This window comes from Haliotis rufescens, unplaced genomic scaffold, assembly GCF_023055435.1.
Source record: "Haliotis rufescens isolate VD_foot unplaced genomic scaffold, xgHalRufe1.0.p SCAF_16, whole genome shotgun sequence".
NCBI lineage: Eukaryota > Metazoa > Mollusca > Gastropoda > Lepetellida > Haliotidae > Haliotis > Haliotis rufescens.
Window position 1 is genome coordinate 13,775,059 of NW_025963846.1, and position 22,323 is coordinate 13,797,381.

A 22,323-nucleotide genomic window follows, 5' to 3' on the forward strand; every position below is an offset into this window, starting at 1 on the left:
CCCTTGAAGACCCGGGGTTGAATAGGTCTTAAGCAATACAGCAATTTCAAGCAAAGTAATTCTACTTTCATCTTGTTTGGATTTAATATTAACTAAGTAAAGTTCCATTACATACAGATATTGTGTCCATGTCAGCCACTATATTGTGCCTGTCCCAGATCTGAATATTTACATGTAGACATCGTGATGTTGCTGTGACATTGCTGATTGCAGCATAAAAGAACAGTCACTCGCTCCTTCGTGGATGAGGGTTTTCAATATACTCTAGATCGTTGTTAAATATGTTAGCAGAAGGAATATTATGTGAGCGTAATCCTTGAAATGCAAAAAATCATAAGTGTGAGTTTAAAGACAAACGCATGCACATGACCTTATTATTTACGTTTTCCGAATCTTTTGTGACACTTAGCCTCGTACGTCCAGCTATGGCAGCTACATGGACTTACGTGTTGTTTACAATTCGTTGAATCTTTTTCTGTTTTGTATTCTTTGAAACAGTTTATTCCACAAGTTACGTTTACAGTTTCTTGATACACTGCAAACACTAGGTGTGAGTCTGACTGATATAGACTAAGAAAAGTTTCTATAAAAGACAAATGGAAATTATTTTTATATTTACGTGTCAATTTATTTGTTACAATAAGCTTTTTTTCATCGAGGGCGTGAATAACTTAATCAGGACATGCAGGTCTTAAAGTGTGGTTGTCCTGATGGCAGCCTGACATTTAAAAAAAAAAATTGAAACACTGGTACCAAGATATGATTTTAATGAAATTGGCTGTTTGCAGAAATATAAGGCACTTATCCACATCAATTTATACACAAAGAAAAAAGTTAAGCACACCCCTATTTCTGAACCATGACAAATGGCAAAAATCATGGCATGGGATGACTGACCACAGGAGCTGGGCGATACCAATGTCATCGAATAGAACAAACATTTGATTTGAACGACGACTGGCCTCAAAACCTCCCGGATGTACTTAGCCCCTGTTAAGTTGCCCCTTATGGTGACCAAATCCAACCTGCAATCGTGAGAGATACACCACCAAACCATTACCGAGCCCCCGCCGTATGCAACAGTCGGTTTAATGTTCCTGGGGTGGTAGGCCGTGTTCCGGTGCCTCCAAACTCTAGTTCTTCCATCAGTGACGTGGACTTTCGTCTGACCAATGGATCCGTCTCCAAGTTCTCAGATTCCAGCTCTGTCGCGCAATACACCATGCTAAACGAGCAGCTTTGTGGTGATCTCTCAACAAGGGACGTTTTATGACTAGTCTAGCCCTCGGTCCTGCTGCTTTCAGCAGGTTCCTGACGGGTCTGGTGCTGAAACGACGATCGGGCAACCACAGCTGTTTCAGACGAGTACTTGTTAAAAAGGGTTCTCGGTGTATGAGACGAAGAAGGTCCCTGTCTTCGCGATGTGTCGTCACAGGAGGTCTTCCGGATATGGGACGGTCCTGTACACCACCGGTCTGAGCATGTTTCTCGACTAAACGGCTTACGATAGTGTGATGATACCCCAAATTCCGACCAATGACATTACAAGACATTTCTGTGTTGTGCATGCCGATTATTGGCCATCTTGAGGCGTTTGATAATCGCCTTCGTGCCATGGTCACACAATGTCACGGAATACCTGTTTAAAACCGAGCTTAAGAAAGCAATTTTAACGTTTGGATATACTGCTTTTATACAGACTCGAGGGTAGCATGCTGCACGGGCATACCATGCATGGCACGTGAGCTTTCGTCACGCATGGCAGATTACATCATCTCGAGAAAACATAATTCTTCCCGTAATTATATCTTTCATGACTGTTACAAATATTGGGACCAAACAGTATTGAAATACTAGTATATTGGGGTGTGCTTAACTTTTTACTTTGTGTATACATTTATTCTTTGTATGGCAACGGCTAAAAGGCGGCTATCTGAACATACTATGATATACGCTGTTCATGTTCCATAACGTAGTAGCGGAACAGGTGAAGTTTTACGCAAGTTACATTGTCATATGATTGGTGTTAAGAAGCCCACTCGATTTGAAATCCTTTGAATGTTGATGTTACCTTCGTAAATGTGCATCAACTGCTTTTGTAAAGTATAGCACGCATTTGCATGTTTTATAGATGCCGTATGTCCCCAATTAGGTGATCTTGGACCCGTAAAGACCCAGGATAGAATAGGTCTTCAGCAACCCATGCTAAAGGCGACTATGCATGTCGTAAGGAGTGACTAACGGGATCAGGTGGTCAGGCTCGCTGACTTGGTTGATGCATGTCATCGTATCCCATTTGCGTGGATCGATTCTCAAGATGTCAATCACTGGATAGTCTGGTCCAGATTCGTATTATTCATGACCGCTGTCATATAGCTGGGATATTGCTGAGTGCGGCCTTAAACAAACAAACGAATCACCTTGATGTGGGACGAAATGCCCAAGGTGACGCACGTCTTCGAAGACCCACGAGCACGGGTATGGTGTTGACAAATATAAACGGTGGAATTCGAACCCACGATCATGGTTTTCTAGCAAAACAATGGACGTAACTCTCACACTCACTCTTATTAATGGATATTACAATGATACGAAGAAGCGCAAATCAGTATGTGTGTTTATTGTTTTACGCCTAACAGTATTCTAGCTGTGTGACAAAGACATAAATAATCGAGTCTGGACCAGACAATCCAGTGATGACAGCAACAATCCACGCCGTCGGGGTACGATGACACGCTATCAACCATGTCACTGAGCCGTCTTACGATCAGCATTGGTACCGGGGAGCCAATACCTTACCTGGAATCCCCCCAGATCAGCCTGGGTGCACGGGTGGCCCAGTCGTCTAAGGCGCCGCGATTCGCTGTGCAGAGTTGCGTCCCTTGGGCACGCCAGAAACCTATGATTGTGGGTTCGAATCCCGGTTCGCCCCGATTATGTTTCTAGGTTTGTCAGCACCATACCCGTGCTCGTGGGTTTCACCGAAGTGGTAAACGTCTGAGACCTGCATCACTTCGGGCTTTCCTCCCACATTCAGCTGACACGCCTCGATATAACTGGAATAGTGTTAAAAGCGGCGTTAAGCCCAACTCACTCACTCACTCACTCACCCCAGATCAGCCACTATAGATTTAGCTAAGTGACAGCTGACAGGGTGCTGAACTGCCTGTCACATGAGAAACCGTCAGAAACAATGAAAAAGAGAATAGTCAATTAGTTTTACCTTCACGACTTTCAGCTGGCGTGTGTGGAGAGGATGTAGATACTCAGAAATAGTGTTAGTGTTGTCCTTGTAAGAAGATAGGCACACCTATGTACAGCAGCGGCAACAGCATGACGCCATTAAATAAAACAAGACCTGAAACATGTCGCGTGACTTTTTCGCCATGAATTCCGGATATTATAAATCTTCCTGTCAAACAAAGATTACAACACGGGTAACTATCAATTGAAAACACCCTGCAGTAAATAACTGATCTCAGAGTGAGTGACTCAACGGGGTGTACGTCACAACCGCGTGACTTCGGGGGATTGGTTTTAACGTCGGCCAGGAATCATTCTGCGAGTGAGTGACGTTTTACGCCGCTTTTAGTAATATTCCAAGGATGTTATTCCAAGCAAGCACCTTTTCAAGGATTTAAGGTACTCGTGCTTGCCAGTTGTCATGGACTGTGTCATTGTGTTCTCTAATTGGCGTGGACTGTTACATATTGTTATCTAATTGTCATGGACTGTTCATAGTGTTTTCTAATTAGCATGGACTGTTTCATAGTGTTCTCTTAATTATAATGGAATGGTCCATAGTGTTTACTAATTGTCATGGAAGGTTCCATAGTGTTCACTGATTGCCATCGATTGTTCACAGTGTTCACAAGTTCATCTACCGTAATTCCTTGAATAAGATCCAAGAGTCATATATATATGAGTCTTTATGTGAGCCAAGCGACTGTTTATTGTTTTCAGAGACGCAATTGCATACAAGCATCAGTGAGTTTATGATACCTTCTAGCCTCCCGCATCAGGTCTGTAGGTCTTTTAGGAAATGTCTCCTCTCGGAGGCCACAAGTTTTAAAGGAACAAATCAAAAGACCTGTTCCATTTTTTTCTTCACATTTTTCCTTTCAAACATCGCGCCTTTACAGATTCTGCACAGAAAACGCCAAGAGCTGGCATGATGCATCAACATCAGACTATAACATCTCGTGTCATTAGTTGCATGTCAAAAGTCACGTCGCTTAGGCGACCATATTGGATTATACTATCTGAGTGCATTGCATCCAAAGACCATAAAACAACATATCTCAGAAGTTGTTGGCCCAATAGCTTCAAAATTTGGCATATGTGACACCGGAATAAGATGCCCATAAATGTCGAAGGTTGTTCTGTTGAAGAGTTCTTTCGTTAGGTTGCCATGGAAACCTAACTTGACTTTGGAGTTGGTTTTAACAACATGGACAGATGCTATCGATGAGATGCAACGTTTTAGCATTGTACATCAAACGGTTTAGGAGAAAATGACCAGTTCTAGCTGCCCAGACCGGTTGAATGGCTATAAACAGAAGCTTCGTGTGCGTCAAATTCCCCTGGCCGTAGCAAAGAGTCTAAAAAGACTACAATTAGCTACAGAGATCAGCTTAAAAGTTTTAAATGCATCAAGACTTTTTTTCAAAACCGGAAGTGACATTATTGAAACTCAAAGAACTAATAACTTTGTGCAAACCGACCTCCATACACCAAAGAATTCTGTTTTAAAGTTCCAATGTAGTCAGCATGTTTTCTTAAAAAGGAAGTGATCGACATAATCCGAACCAGGAGTACTCACTCTCAACCAACTTTAAGGTTTAAATGCAGAAAGTCTGTGTCTTCTGAGACCGGAAGATACACATCCAAATCGGAAGTACCAACAACTTTTTAACAAACAGATCTAGGACAATGGCGTTTTCCCGATGCAGGGGAGTTAACTGACTGTAAACGTCCAGGTTGAAACTGTACTTTTACAGTCAGTTAACTCCATGCCTCGGGAAGATGGAACAATAACAATTTATGCCTCAAGGACCATGTGTTTTACAAACTGCGTTATTCATTTCGTAATTTGATAGGCGTTACTTAGATGTTGACGGCTGACAAGTTACGTGGAGACAATTTATGGATAACAACTTCTTATAGATCATTAGGACCATTACAGTAAATAAGAAGTTGGTACCCATAAATTGTGTCTACTTTGTGATGCATGTTATCGTATCGACGCGTGGATCGATGCTCATGAGATCAATCACTGGATTGTCTGGTCCAGACTGGATTATTTACAGACCGCCGTATATAATTTTATGCAGGTCTGTTTACATGTAAAACCAAGAGTTATGCCCCTTTCAAGATGGCCGCGTCCATATGAAAACATGCTCGAGTAATCAGTGGATGTTACTGTAACATTAAAAAGCAATTTGTAAGGTATGCTATGATCAATGATAACGTTTGGTATATTGGTTGTGCACAGAAGATATGTACACGCACATAGAGACATAACAATATTGATATTTAAGCACGAAAATCGAAAAGGACTCACGTGGCCGTTGGTGGTAGTCCATGGCTTTAGTTTTCGTTCACCTGATCACACTTCGGCATGCTAACAGTGTGACTCTTGACAACTGTAGAGTAGTTTGCGCCTGTAGTTGATTTGTGTTTCCACAAGGTACCTGTAGTTTTATACAGTCAACATATTATGAGAGAGTTTCTTATACTTATATTTCAATCCAAAAAGACTGGTGGTAAGCAATGGTCAAGGTATTTAGTTCTGTACTGCCAGTGCCACTGGAAATGAAACAAAAGTACATGTAAGTGTAGAAAATTGAAAAACTTCCGCCCGTATCTCCCCTCCAACAGTTGTATAAGTATGCAATGCCACTCAATCCTTTTAATCACATATATTTTAAAGGGGGATACAGGCGGAAGTCTTAACCCTTTGTAATGTAAGGGTTAGGACGGGTGACTTGGGTCGGATTGGTCCTGAGTAGGCCCCGGGTACCCACAGAACTATCTGGACCCGTGCCAGTGGTTAGTTACATGATATATTGTTTAAATACAATAACAATAAGAGTCGCTTATGTTTACATTTCTTTCTGACTATGCATGCATTGTTTCTGACTTTCATCATGTTCATATTTTCTTTGAGTGAAGATAAAACTTCAGTTGACTTCGGTGTATGCATGATCTAATAATTATACGTGTATCTAATTAGCATTTGCCAGTGCTCCTGTAAAATTATTCACAATGGGACATTACATACCCAACTCTTGAGACGAACTTCGGATACCAGGGTCGTGTTGGATAATCATGATAATAGGGGGATATACCCGGGTGGTAAATTTTTTACTCGTCCCAGCCCTATTGGGAAGGTTACCCCAATATCTCTCCTTGATCCCTCTTCTGATCAAACACTCCTTTCCAATAATTAAAGTTAACAACACTCCAACCCTCAGTCGTCTAGTTGGTGCCGTTTTAACTAGCCTGCATAATCACAAGATGCCAAATAGCGTCAGTGACCCATGAGCAATTAGAGGACCTCATTGACAGCTCGGGGGAATCCCCCCTTGAATTATCCCTTGAATTACTACTACCTTTCACCTTTCAAATGTTTGTGTGTGTGTGAATGTGTATGTAAAAGTAATTAGTAGATAGCAAATGTGTATGTATTATTTTGGCAACAATGAAGTTCAGTTCATATACTCAAAACAGCAACTACCCATATTTTTCGGGCAAATTGCATGTAATACTACAATTACTACTCTCTTCTTGTCATCCATGTTTCACGGTATAACCCTATACCTGTGTCATCATGACTGGTATAAGTAGTGGTAGAGCCACTCAGATTACCTTACAAGGACTATGCAAAGTAATTCTATAACGTTCACCCATGCCTCTGAGGGTGTTAAGGATAAACAGCGATCAGTGGTTTGCATTTGGCATTTCTCGTGTCTGGGGTAATTATTCAATCTGAAACTGGGTTATGAATCCAAGTGTGATGTGGTGAATGTGTTACATATTATGTAATATGCACGTGGCAGTGCCACAAGAGAGGAATGGTCAGTTTAGTTATAAGAAACATTAATCAAAGGATTAACCGACAATATGTTGCTTGATTAATCACTGTTATCATGCACAGTAGATTTGTCAAAAGTAAGTTATAAATGTAGGTTTACTAAAACAGATGGAATACATCATACCTGGGCGTGAATTGCTGATGTGAAAACAACATACATAGACTCAGAGTCAGTATACTGTAACACCACGCCGCGTCACGGCACACCACACCATGCACACATACATGCATGCTCTTGGTTATATAAGTGCATGGCGTTACAATTGATAGAGATAAACAGTTGTCAATACCAGGACATACTTTGACATGTACACTGTGAACATATGCTCATTGTAAAGAATTTTAATTTATGATTTCCACTGGCAGGTATCATAATGTTTTGATTGATTTCAGGCCATAAAACAGAAGTATATATATATGCTATTGGTCATGTGAAGTTGTTGTAACCCTATAGTATTATTCATATTCTGTGTACTATGTGTACTGGCAGTATTTCTAAACTATGTTTCGGGGCGGTCGGGTAACCTAGTGGTTAAAGCGTTCGCTCGTCACGCCGAAGACCCGGGTTCGATTCCCGACATGGGTACAATGTGTGAAGCCCATTTCTGGTGTCCCCCGCCGTGATATTGCTGGAATATTGCTAAAAGCGGCGTAAAACCAAACTCACTCACTCACTCACTCTAAACTATGTTTCAGAATAAACAAGACAAATATATATATCAGCAATAAGAATGACATCATCATGTTGTTTGAAGACAATTTCTAATGGTTTTGTTTCTCTATGTTTTTACAGCATGGCATCAGGTAAGCGGAAACATGCTGAAGATGGTCATTTGTCGGGACACGACAAGGCCAAAAAAATAAAGCTGGGAAAAGCATCTCCCGGGAAACAACAATTTGCAAATACAACCTCAGAACCAAAAGAAACAAGTGTTAGTGACAGAAAAACAAACAAGCAGAAAAAGAAAGAGAAAAAGAAAGAGAAAATCCCCAAAGACTCACTTCCCAAGGTCAAGGACAGTGCAGATGGGAACAAGGAAACTGAGTCACAACAGAATGGGAAAAAAACATCGAAACATTTGAACAAGTGGCAGCGATATAAGAAAAAACAGAAACCCCAGTCTGGAACTCCTAAACAGGTTCCTAAAAAAGTTCCTAAACCGGCTTCCAGAGGAGAAACAGGAAAGAAAGATGCTATATCAACTAATACCACTCCAAGAACGTCTGGTGTTGCCATTGTTACTGGGAAGCCCCATTTCCCAATTCCAGCTAAGATCCCGTCAAGCAACTGGAAGAAGCTCCAAGTGGTAATAATGTTATCTTTCATTAAGTTCACCCTTTACTGATGTTAGATTATAATGTAGACAACAAGAGCATGTATTTGTGTACATACTCACAACCAGTAACTGTTATGGGTGAAACGATACAGCAAGGTCATGCTACGATTTGTATCATGATGCATTGGTTGCGATACGATACATATTGCAATACGATACATATCGCGATATGCATATTTACGTCAAATCTCGAGAAAACTTCATGCTATAAATATTTCAGAGCAGGTTCAAAAGGAAAAAAGCTAGCTGTAGACCCATGTTTCGTAGTAGCTGTTTTAAGTTGTAACCTTGAAACACTAATTACAACACATCTGTGATATTTGGCCAATCAAAATGCAGATGTCATTAAAAGAGTAGTGAGTAATTTATTTTAGCAAGTATATAGCTTGTATCGATACAGAAAAAAACCATATCATGTATCGTATCATTGCATGTAAACTCACAATGCTACGGTGCACCAGTGTATTGTTTCACACTTAGTAACTGTCCATCTCCCCAAGGCAAGGGAGTTAACTGACTATGAAGTCCAGTTTCCACCCTTGCTGAACTGGAATTTCTGAGGTATGTTTTTGCTGGACTAAGAGGTCTACCCCCTAGAATATAAGAGCCTTGCTAGGCTGCATTGGGATGATAAATGTGTTTATTTGCTTTTATTTACAGACTGAAGGAATGGTTGAATAGTTTGAATAAATATTTGATATTATTATCAATAACATATTTCTCCACAATACATTATGGACACACAAGCAATCACTGCACCAGGGCAGAGTAGCCAATAGGTAATCAATTAGGATCCCCCAGTAATTATACCAACTATTATATTTGTTTAAGGACATTCAGAAGACAGCACCAAAGAAAACAAATCCTAAGAAACACCTGAAAAAACGGAAGAGTACTGAACCTGCACCACAGGAGGAAAGGTTGGTTGTTATTGACATTTCCCATGATGTAGACATATTGAGAGAATAACCATCGAGGATTTACAAATGACCTGTCCCTTGTGAATGTATCATGTAAGCCCTGAGCCTTCATCCATGAAGGATAGGTCATTGTTTACTACGAGATACGTGTAAATTGTCCTATACTGAACAAAATCTTAGGAATAATGAATATTTCCAGGGTTATTTTTTGTGTGTGCTCAGTTTTCACTACAAAGAAGATCCCCAAAATATTCCTGACCCTTACCTTTTTTGTTCTTTATATTTATTACATATTGTAAATACTGTATTCGACGTAATAAGCGCCCCGCTCTAATAAGCGCCCACAGGGATATTTGCTAATATATTGGCTAGTGAACAATCCCAATTAGCACCCCTTCCGATTGATCAATGCACACAAGACCTATTTATTTGAGTATAATACGCACTCATGTGTAATATGCACCCTTAATTATGGGAAATTAAATCCTGGAAAAATATATCTGTCATATATTTCAGGCTGTCAGCTGTCAGCATAAACCATGAAATTTATCTTTCAACTCAGTTTTTTTTATCCAAAATAATATTCTAATAAGAGCCCCCTTTTTCTAATTTTGAGAGCTCCCTGGGCGATTATTACGTCAAATACGGTAAAACGATGATGAAAAACATTTGAGACATCACCTTTGAAAGGAACGTTTTTTAGAGTCTACCTACAGGATATAATGTTCGAGATGATATTTCCAAGTATTTTTTACCATTTTTTCTATCTTAGTACACTTTAGTTTCAAAACTTGTCATTAATTACTCTGCCATTTGGAGTGAGTGAGTGAGTGAGTGAGTATGGTTTTACGCCGCTTTTAGCAATATTCCAGCAATATCACGGCGGGGGACACCAGGAATGGGCTTCACACCTGCCATTTGGATAAACTTCAGTTGCATCATGAATCAGTCAGTACACATATGTCCTTGTCAGAAATGTTTGCAAGACATTGAAGACAAGCACTTGGTCAGTGTACAAAGTATACAGGACCTGACTATATGTTCTTCATCATCTTGTAGAATCCAGATATTCCCGACTACAGTGTAAAATAATAGCTCAGTGCAGCATTTTTAAAATGCCAGCTGATATTTCAGCGAGAAACCCGACATCTGGTTTGACGATGTGGATGAGGAGCTGATTCATCCGACAGAAGAAAAGCCGAAGAATAATGTCAAGACGGCTTCGAGACTATCACGACCATCCCAGTCAGCAGGGGGCCTGGTGAAGGAAAACTCATTCAAAGGGTAGGAGAGCCGTCAGTCACTAACCTCAACATGAAACCCAACAGAGATAAGGCTCTGGTACGATATTCCCCAATGCACTGAAACCTGTTAATCCAGAGAGTACCTGTCCTCTTGATATTGTCATGAGTAACAAATTTCTATACTGCTAATCATGTGTGGAGTAACCTTGCTGTAATATATAATCCATGAAAGGTTCCCAGAAGGCTTCCTGGGGTGAGTGCTTAATTTCAGTCTCTGTTAACTAGCATTTGAATGAGATCTTCTTCAGAAAGAAGTTAAGGATTGCCAATGCAGAAGCCATGTTGTTTTCTAGCTGACGAAGTCAAGATCGATCACGTGACAGATCAGTAGTGATCATTTGCCGTGCTTTAGTTGTTTTTGGTTTGAAAAAGCTACATGGAATGACTAATAGTTGGAAAGATATAAACAAAACTTTAAAATAACCTTTATCTTTGTCTCACATAGCTATAATGATATGCATGCATACAAAATACTTTAAAAATTATGAAGATATCTTTTTTAAACATTCCTAACTAAATTATTTCACAAAACATTTTTGTAATCCTGTGCCATCCTAGACTGTCAGACTACACAAGTAAACATATTAGGCTTAAAAAAATATAAGATTTGGTTTCTCAGGCAATGACTTTTGAAAACATAATTCCAGCTTGTTAATCACGTGGGAAGTTCATGATGACGGGATCCCATCCGGCTGCTGGGAATGCAGAGACACCACATGCACAGAAGAGACTCGCTGTGGGTCATGCTCATCTACCTAAGACAGCCCTCAACAAGCTATTTGAATCCTTCAAGAAGGCAAGGAGTCAGTAGGCAGCCAAGAAGATGGCAGACGTTATTCTTCACCCACTACTGCTAAGCTTTTACATTAACCGGATCGGGAACACCTAAGAACAGATCTTCAAGAGCAGAGGTTTTTAACACAGAAGACGGCGATGGAATCAGTGTTTGATTCTCTCCTGGTGGCCTTATCCATCAAGGTGGAATGGTTGAAACAACACCAACTGGAAACAAGTTCCCCGCTAAGAGGCCACACGGGTGACAGCCGCTAGACAAACCGTCTACCCGTGCGTCTGTCCGAAAGAACTCCTAGCTTGTCCCATACTGACCTTTGAGGTAGAAGCAAGTCAGCTTTACCTTCCCAAGAACCACAGCTGGCACAGTCTGCACGATAGCCAGGGCCGTCACAGGGGAAGTTAACCATCCAGCCAACCCTCCACTTCAAACATGGAATAGATACCGAGCTGTCTAGGCACACAGATGGTCTTCATGGTCACCATACTGTACCTGCACAGACCCAGCAGGAGCCAGTCCGCTAGCAGGCCATCACGGACACTGCACAGTAGCCAGGACCAGCGATCCGATCAACCACGCACCGATCAGACGAGCACCAAGCCATCTAATCACAGCTTCATGGTCACCATACTGTACCTGCACGGACCCAGCAGGAGCCAGTCCACTAGCAGGCCATCACGGACACCGAACAGTAGCCAGGACCAGCCATCTGATCAAGCACGCACGGATTAGACGAGCACCAAGTCATCTAATCACAGCTTCATGGTCACCGCCGGCACGGACCTGGCAAGAGCCGAGCCACCATCTCTTACCAGATCACCATGGTGACTGAACCACGGATCCATTAGTGTCTCAAAAGCTTGCTAGAGAAGCCACCGTCACCAGTCTCATACTCCATGGACCTTAATCATTCATGAGTCTAGGTCAGGCTCTGTTGTGATGATAACATGGACCCTATGATTGATACTACCACGTGCCAGGCTTTGTCACACCCAAGGGTCACTTGACCCAACGGACACAGAAGCAGAAAGGGTTGGACAAACTTTTGATGAATCTGGCTACTCTCCTTTACGAGATTTGACTGTCTTTTTCCTACCCCGGATCAGATAGAACAGTTGTCTCGTTTGTTTGACTATCCCCATTGTAGCAGACGTTTGAACTCCAACATGGTATGATATAGATCAGCCTTTCCTTCGGTACTACATCTTCATGGGTTGTCTATAAGTGGTCATCCCACTATTATAGATTATTGAGGTGTTTTGTTATGCAAGACTCTCCCAGAAATGGAATCTTTTCAGTGGTTCTTTCAGCTCGGTTAACAGATCCATTTGAACCCCAAGCCAAAGCCCCCTTCTTACAGATATCAAGGAAAACAGCCTTTTTACTTGCAATGGCCCTGATCCACATTCTAGATCTTTCAACTCCGAGGCACACCGAAGACTGAAGCACGACTACAGTCAGATCGCTACCGGACTTTGTCGCCAAGAATCAATCCACATATCTTAGACCACTTGGTCATAGACATTATACAATTCCTGAATTAGCACCATCAGTGGACTACTCAGATGTGTCCAGTCCAAGCCTTAAAGTTTTACCTGAAAGCTACAGTAGCTCGGTCTCCAAATCAACAATACCTGATACAGGGAGGTTGGGGGACGGTCGAGGTACGGAATCAGCCATCTCAAAAGGAAGTGCCCCTTTTAATCTTCCTAACAACTCAGTACAGGCTACGTAGAAGCAGATAAACCGGAAATCATGTCACAGAAGATTAAGACCAGAAATGACGTAGAGTCAGACCAGATGTTAGAATCAGAAGTAACATCATGGCCTGTAAGTGACGTCAGAACTGGTAGGGCATTTACTTGTGAAGCTACACAGACTTTTGGCAGGCAAATTGTTTCTAATCTTGTGCTAGTTTTTAGATACAGTTCGAGACATGGTCGTTGTGTTTGTATTATATATACTGTACTACCAGGTTGCACAAAGTGACCGCTTAACTTCTATATATGCCACTCACAATTTGTTAAGGATAAAAACTTTGGGTGGCCAAGATGCAGTTGGAAGTTGATGAGCAGTTTATGCCCTCGTCTACGGTTTACCCATGAAATTATATTAAATGATTGATGTCATTACTAGCATCTTTGTTTTTGTTTGACACACTACTGTCTGAAAGTCGTCTTTAGTCAAAGCTGTGGTCCTTAGCAATTGTTGAGTAGTACATAAACTCAATCATTATACTACTTGTCTTACAGATATGTCTGCCACTTTTGAGCCATTTAAAAGAAATATCGTATATTACCATCTATGATATAACCCTGCCTATAAGGCGACCCAGTAGAAATCTTCAAAATCAGTGCGAAAATATATACTCCGTCTATACTGTGATCTGGAGAGAAGAACATCTGCAGAAATTAAGTAAATCTGTAGTAGGGCATAATTATGCCTAACCTCAAAGTGGAGTTAAATATTCATGCATTGTAATGTATTTTTCAGAGTGACAAAGGCTGTAGCCTTAGATTGTGAGATGGTGGGAGTGGGTGACAGTGGCAAGGAGAGTGTCTTGGCCAGAGTGTCTGTTGTCAACCAGTTCGGGGAGTGCCTGTATGACACTTTTGTCCGCAGTCGAGAGGAGGTGGTGGACTACCGCACACAGTGGAGTGGAGTGACCCCCGACAAGCTTGTACATGGTCAGTTGGACACACATGCACACAGCGTGGAGCCAAACTTTAAAACCTTGAGTAGTTAAAGTATAGTGCAGTTAATATATCCCCATGTCACGTTTTCGAGCCTCACCTGTTTTCGAGCCCCTAAACAATATGTAACCATGCGCATGATGATGTAATCAAGGTAGATGCTTCAAAATCCACAGAAGATATCAGAGATTTTGCCACTTGTTGCTGAAGTTATGTTACAAAATAAGCTACACAAGGTAAGATATTCAATAAGTAATGAAAACATATTTCAAAACTTACTTTTTCACTATTGCAAATATTAATCAAACTTGATCTGATGATAATTTTGAACAATCATAAACTTCCTGTTTGTAATGTCAATGCGACTGATCATTGTGTGCACCATTTTAAACTTGACTGTCAGGGAGGGGCTCAAAATAAGGCGACTCTAACAAGATGGCTCCTGATTGACTTGTCTTTCTTGGCCAGGCATTATCACAAATAAATTGATAAGATGTGGTCATTTGAATATCCAATTGTAAACAGAAATAAATGTTCTCAAAGGTAAGACATAATTTTAGTGAATTGCCCTTGTTATTGAGAAATGTAATGAGAAATACTTCTTAGGGGCTCGAAAACACAGTACGCGAGGAGATACAAAATAGGAGGGACCAATGTGGCCTGAGGGGGCCCTTATATATTACCATTCAGGTATAAATGTAATACAAAAACTTAAAAGAGTGTAGAGAAAGAATAAGGAATCAGTTGCACTGGTGACATCTTCCCGAGGCAAGGGACTCTGTAAACGTCCACTTTCCACTCTTGCCGAACAATGCTGGAAATTCTGGGCTCAAAGTAGCGCCACCAGTGGCTATTACAAGTTATGTCCCTTCTATGTCCCTCCTATGGACCAATCAGATTCATATCACTTGCATTTGCTTCAAACAAAATGGCGGCTCCCAGTCAAGACAATCTGATGGATAATCAAAATCTATATTGTGAAAAAACTGGTCTAACTTCGTGAAGTACATCACATCACGTGAGCACCTTAATTATAAACTTGACAAAATTTGGAAAATATCAGTTGAGTACACATTTTGCAAACCTGATGTCGATTTCGTTACGCAATTTTGATTGGACTATGCATAGACTCGTAAGTCCAGCCAAAGTATAACTTCATAGGACCAGCCAAATTCAGCAAAGGTGGAAACTGGTCTTTTATAGTCAGTTAACTCCCTTGTCTTGGGAAGATGACAGGTTAAAGCTACTGAGAAAGATGAAAAGGAGAATTTGACGGAGGAAAAGTAGATACTTTTCTATACTTGAGGTTGTGGTAGACGCCACCCAACGAAGTATTGTGTTGTTGATAAATGTTTTATGTTCATTTGAGTTTGACGAATTGAAACATAAGGCTTAAAAATATATAAGAATTGGTTCTCAGGCAATGAAAATATAGTGCAGGTGGGCAGTGGTTTTTTTTGGCTTGTTGTTGCTTTGCTTATGTAACTAAATAAACAGTTGCATACCATCAACCTGCAAAAGGGCCTCCCAACATAAACAAGCATTCAAACTCCTATTGCCAGGGTATGAAACTCCCAAAAATTTCAGCCAGACCACAGGACTGGCTAGCTGAAATACTTGCCAGCCCTGACCAAAACCTGCCTGCCCACTATAATCATATGTTTCTCAGGATAAGCTAACAGGATTTCTTTTTGGTTTCATACCATTCATCTTTACATGTGAATTAATGATTATCATCGGGAAATATTTAGAATATTGTCACATATGAAATATAACCCGACCGTCGGGCAGGGGGATTTGAAAATCTGGCAGCCCGAGTTGAAATCAACCCATCTCGGACGGTCGGGCAGGCAGGTATTTCGAACACTGCTATTGCCGCCATGACCATAACATAAGATGCACAATAAAGCAGTGACCATGTAAAGGGAAGTAACTGTGTGCTGTATTGGACCACATTGTTTTATTAGGATTTTTAGATTTTCTTTTTGAAAATGGAAATAAAAACGAAACGTGCAGGAGACTTTACGATGATGCGGGCGGTGCCTGAGAACCAAGACTATTATTATTTTTTGCCTAAAGAAAGAAATGTGCTTGTGGCACAGGTCTATGATAGTTCCTGTAATAAAACTCTTCATCTTGGGAGAAGCACTCCTTGCATAGTAGCAAGAGGTGAATTAGGTCTTTGTTCATTGCAAGTTAATCAGTATATCAGAATTAATAAATATTGGTTGAGGATATCATGAAGATAATATTTTTCTCAAAAAGGTCTATCATTATGAATGTGATTTAGCTGATTGTGGACGTTGATGCTGGGCATCGCAAGTAAAAACTCTATTCTTAAGATATTGTGTTGGATATGTGTGGGTGAATCAAGATGTTGACAGTGTTAAATCTTTTTATTATATGTATAAGGGGAGGTGCATGGCAATTGACAGTCAGGTGTGGTGTGACCAAATCTTACCTTTTTCTAAATTTGAAACATATAGATTGTGAAAACTAGTTTATAAGTATGAAGATTAGTTATCTATTGTCAAAATATCTGTCCATTGAATTGCACTGACAAATGATAGATATAATCACAATGTGATGAATTAAAGAGGTGGAAAATTAGGAATTGAATGAAACATGCCTTCTCAATTATATTTTGTTACGTTTCCATAGAAGTAACTTACTAATGTAGGGGCGGTTGGGTAGCCTAGTGGTTAAAGCGTTCGCTCGTCACGTCGAAGACCCGGGTTCGATTCCCGACATGGGTACAATGTGTGAAGCCCATTTCTGGTGTCCCCCGCCGTGATATTGCTGGAATATTGCTAAAAAGCGGCGTAAAACCAAACTCACTCACTCACTCACTTACTAATGTATCAAACAAAAGGACGGGGAGACAACTAGGGGTGAAACGATACAACGGTGCATCATGAGTTTTGATGTGATGATAGGATACCGATACGTTGTTTTTTTTACGTTTTTTCACTTGCTAAAATACATTACATACTACTTGTTTAATGACTCTCCTGCGTTTTTGTTAGTCAATTATCACAAAATGTGTTGTAACCATGGTAATTAGCATTTCAAGTTCACCACTATAATAGCCGCTACAAACATGTGTCTACAGCTAGCTTTTCTTTTTTAACCTGCTCTAACATATTAAAAGTCAAGAAGTTTCCATGCAATTTGATGTAAATATGCACATTGCGATATTTATTGTATTGTGATACGCATTGTATCGTGATACGTATTGTGTTGTGACCTGTGTATTGTGATACGTCTTGTATCGTGATACGTATTGTATTGTGACCTGTGTATTGTGATACGTATTGTATTGTGATACGTATTGTATTGTGACCAGTGTATTGTGATACGTATTGTATCGTGATACGTATTGTATCGTGATATGTATTGTGTCGTGACCATGCTGTATTGTTTTACACCTGGAGACAACTGGTTTCATGAAAAAAATCACATTCTAGTTTGTTTGTTGTAGCGGCTGACTTCATGGATGTTCAGAAGAAAGTGAGTGACCTCATCAGTGGACGTATTCTTGTAGGTCATGCCATTCAGAATGATCTTAAGGTAGGTTTCTCAGTGTTAAACATTATTTTCAGAAAAATCTGTATTCACTGATTATCATATTAAACTCAGCATTAAACATTCTCTGAAGGTATGTTAAATGATTATCCTATGAAATTCAGTGTTCGGCATAATTTTCTGGAGAATGTTATCCTTAATTATGCAGGGCATCGTATCTCCATTCTATTAGGGAATATACCCAGGACCCCTTTCCCTACCATAAGGGAAGTGACATCACCATCTGTAGTTATTATACGAAACCTTAAATTTATATTCGTGTTATACGAAATACGAAACTATTATTTCACTCTTACTCTGTCTGTAATGTCTTGTATTGCTAATATTACTGTTACAATATTCCCTCAATACAGAACTTCTCTTGATCATGTGCCATGGATCACTAATCTATGTAATAAGGTGATTACAATGTGTGAAGCCCATTTCTGGTGTCCCCCGCCGAGATGTTGCTGGAATATTGCTAAAAGCAGCATAAAACCAGCGGTAAAAACCAACAGTTTTTGTTCACTAGTCCTTATAATGATAACATATAGCAAAACCCTTGAAAGGGCCAATTTCTACTAGTCCTTATGATACCTTAACTATTGGGCAGTTTGGCAAGGACTATAGGACTAGTGCCAATTTCTAACGCTGAAAACCATACTCACTCACTCACTATAAGGTGATTACATGTAATTTTGGGGGGGTTCACAGGTCCACCTACATGAACAATTACAAAATGAAAATAAAATGAAAGTGACTTTTCTGATATATTTTTATTACTGCCGACTCTAATGGTATAAATATAGAAATAAACAAATAAGTTAACATGAAATAAGACACAGACTAGTTTGTGTTCAACAGAGGATTCATTGAGAAATGAGAAATACATAGCGAAGTTTTGTAGACAGAGTTTGATATGACAAATTCTTTGATGTGTAGGTGGTAAAATGGCTACATTGATGTGCCCCTTGAGTGCAGGACTGTGTTGGACCATTCACTTGCTCACTTATTTCGTAAGTTCCACTCAACCTGTGTGATTGTGCCGCTCATTCTGTGTGCGTGTGTCCAGGTGCTGTTTTTGGATCACCCCGCCAAGGACATCCGCGACACGTCCCGTTACAAGCCGTACCGCCAACTGTTCAGGGGCAGGACCCCATCGCTGAAAAACCTTACCTCCAGACTCCTGAGTGTGAAGATCCAAACAGGGGAACATAACTCTGTATGTCACATATATGCATGGTTTTGTATGATTGTCCATTATCTGTATGTCCAATTAACTTCTTCTCCAATCCAGGATGCAAGGGTGCCAGTCATCAGAGATGCTACAATTTGCAGAGTTGTCTCTCTTAGTCATGCATAAAACATTTGATCATGGGTTCAAACCTGATTTGCCCTGATTGTGTTTATAGGCACCATACCCGTGCTTGTGGGTTTCGTCAAAGTGGTAAACGTTTAAGACTTGCATCACTTCAGGCTTTCCTTACGCATCAAGCTAACACGCTGTGATATAACTGAAAATACTGTTCAAAGCGGTGTTTAATCCAACTCACTCAGATAAATCCCTCCTCCTTCGCAATCGTTATTGTTAGTTATTACACCTCTGTTAATTAATTAATCCAAACTAATCCAAGGGGAAACCCAGCATTTTAAACCCACCAGTTTCTAGCTTCACAGAAAAAGAGTTACGTCGTAGATGATCACAAATTCTACTAAATTCATTAACTACACTGTTGTGTCAAAGTTTAATGTGTCCAGCGTACGGTTGTCTCACAGTATAAAATCCTGCGTATTCCTTCTTTGTTCATCATTTTCGTTTGTGTCGAATGTCAGGTAACTTGGAAGTATTTACGTAGATCCCTTAAACTTCGTCACAACAATGTTTGACTACCGTATTCGACGTAATAAGCGCCCAAGGCGATATTTGCTAATATATTGGCTAGTGAACAATCCCAATAAGCACCCCTTCCGACTGGTCAATGTACAAAAGACTTATTTATTCGTGGATAATACGCACTCATGTGTTATATGCACCCTTAATTATGGGCATTTAAATTCTGGAAATATATATATGTCGTATATAAACATTTCAGGCTGTCAGCATAAACCACAAAATTTATCTTTCAACTCAACTAATTTTGAGAGCGCCCTGGGCGCTTATTACGTCAAATACGGTATTTCCATTTCCTAACTCTGACTAACAGTTGGCCCCCTGTAACCTATGCTTGTCATTAGAGGATCTGCTATGGATCAGGTAATCCACTGTGATGACTCAGATGACTGCTTGTTAAGGGTGTGAGGTATAACCGGTATATCAGCAAATTGAGGTTCATTCTTTCCACAATACGTATCACAATATCATTTTTTCATGTTCGATATGTCAGGTGATTTCAAATTGGGATTTTTATCATGTGTTTCATGTTATATACTTGCCACATGCCTTCGCTGCCCAAGAACGAGCATCTGGGGCACCAAAATGACTGCATTTCTTTTAATGTTGTACCAGAATCTTGTTTTCTTCCATTTATGAACTTCAATTCATACCTTAATGTATGAGAATGCTTCTGAATTAAAAATTTAGAATTATACAATATATCGTGATACGTATCGCAATACGGCCTTGTGCATTGCAAAATAGTGTGATACACTTTAAACCTCAAATACCCATACCTACTTCTTCTTCTTGTGCCCTGAGGGCATGTATTGTTGCTCATGCTTTCAGCCATTGGTTTGCTTGGTCCAGATTGGAATATTTACAGGTTGATGGTGATATAACCTGAATATTGCTGCCATCAGCGTTATACAACATCAACTCACTTACACATTCACCTAGGGGCATGACACTCATCCAAATCGGCGCCATTTTCTCTCCAGAGGCGTGTCCCTTAGGCATGCCAGAAACTATGATCATGGGTTTGAATCCCGGTCCTCCCCGATGTTGTTTCTAGGTTTGTCAGCACCATACCCATGCTTGTAGGTTTCACCAAAGTGGTAAACCTCTCACATCAAGCTTACACCCTGTTGTGACTGAAATACAGTTTAGAGCAGCATTAAACCCAACTCTCTCACTCTTTTGCTAAAACAAATGCTGTGGGTTACCAATTCATCCAGGATGCTGCCCTTCTCTGTGAAAGGTTCTTATCAGTCTTTTTGTTGTGATTTAACTTAATACTGTTCAATCACTACTCACTCATTGTACATTCAACACGTGACACACTTTCTCCCGTCTGTGCAGGTGACGGACGCCCAGGCCACCATGAGGCTGTACACGCTCAGCAGACAGGCGTGGGAGAAGGATCTCATGAACAGGAGGAAACACAGGAGACCATTAAAAAAGAAAAAGAAAATAAATGACAAATGATGAATTCTCATTCCATGTTACATTGTCTTTTTTATCAGAAAAGTGAAAAATGAGATTGGTTGACACCCAAGTCATGAAATTATCCAAAACACTTCGAGGGACTGAGAGCCCTCGTGGTCCAGTGGATAGAGCATCTGCCCAGAAGGCTGAAGATCGGGGTTCAATCCCCTTTAAAAGGTGATGCTTGTTGTGGCTCGGAGCATTATGTGCCTTTGTGAACTAGCACTATACAACCGGCCTAAGTTTGGACTAGTACAAGCAGTCACACACATGTGTAAACAAATGTGTAAGTGCAATAATCTTGAAGCGATAATAAACCCCATTTCAACTCACCTCATTTGGAGGGCTGACGCAGGTGTCTTAGAAAATTGATGGGAGGTGAGAAAGTAGAAAATTGAGTTTTCAGTGTATGTGAGAATAGCTGGACCAACAACTTCAAGCCCATTTTATGATTCAAGTGACAAAAAGGCCAAATGTGACAATTTGGATATGTTTTTTTTTTTATATTTCGGTATGTGTCTATATCTTGATTTCAGTTTAAAACTACTGACAGATACTGTTTGAAGATTTTTTGAAGCCAGTTTAGAAGTGCATGTGTAGTGGGATTGTTTACAGAAACATGGACGGTCCCAATATGAATGTTGGTATAGTCTACTGAATGGAGATCTGGACTGTGAGCTGAGGGCAGCCATTTTGTGAGGTTATTCTCAGTAACAATCATCCATTCCAGTCAGCCACCGGCGGTTCTTTTCAGCAGCCATCAGTTCTAGTCGACAACCATCAGTTTTAGTCAACAAACCAGTTCTAGTCAACAACCATCAGTTCTAGTCAACAACCAACAGTTCTAGTCAACAACCAACAGTTCTAGTTGACAACCATCAGTTCTAGTCGACAACCAACAGTTCTAGTCAACAAACCAGTTCTAGTCAACCATTATCAGTTCTAGTCCACAACCATCAGTTCTAGTCAACAACCATCAGTTCTAGTCAACAACCATCAGTTCTAGTCAACAACCATCAGTTCTAGTCAACCATTATCAGTTCTAGTCCACAACCATCAGTTCTAGTCAACAACCATCAGTTCTAGTCAACAACCATCAGTTCTAGTCAACCATTATCAGTTCTAGTCCACAACCATCAGTTCTAGTCAACAACCATCAGTTCTAGTCAACAACCAACAGTTTTAGTCAACAAACCAGTTCTAGTCAACCATCAGTTCAAGTCGACAACCATCAATTCTTGTCAACAACTAACAG

At 40.4% G+C, this 22,323-nt stretch overlaps 1 protein-coding gene across 1 annotated transcript; it reads left to right on the forward strand.

Annotated features, from left to right (window-relative positions):
• Positions 1-5,360: 5,360 nt before the first annotated feature.
• On the forward strand, positions 5,361-21,078 carry LOC124136006 (RNA exonuclease 4-like). Its single transcript, XM_046501744.2, has 8 exons — positions 5,361-5,448; positions 7,890-8,403; positions 9,265-9,353; positions 10,488-10,637; positions 13,944-14,137; positions 17,625-17,713; positions 18,780-18,929; positions 20,943-21,078. The coding sequence occupies exons 2-8, from the start codon at positions 7,891-7,893 to the stop codon at positions 21,066-21,068; spliced, it is 1,311 nt and encodes a 436-aa protein (XP_046357700.2). The 5' UTR covers positions 5,361-5,448; position 7,890; the 3' UTR covers positions 21,069-21,078.
• Positions 21,079-22,323: the final 1,245 nt, after the last annotated feature.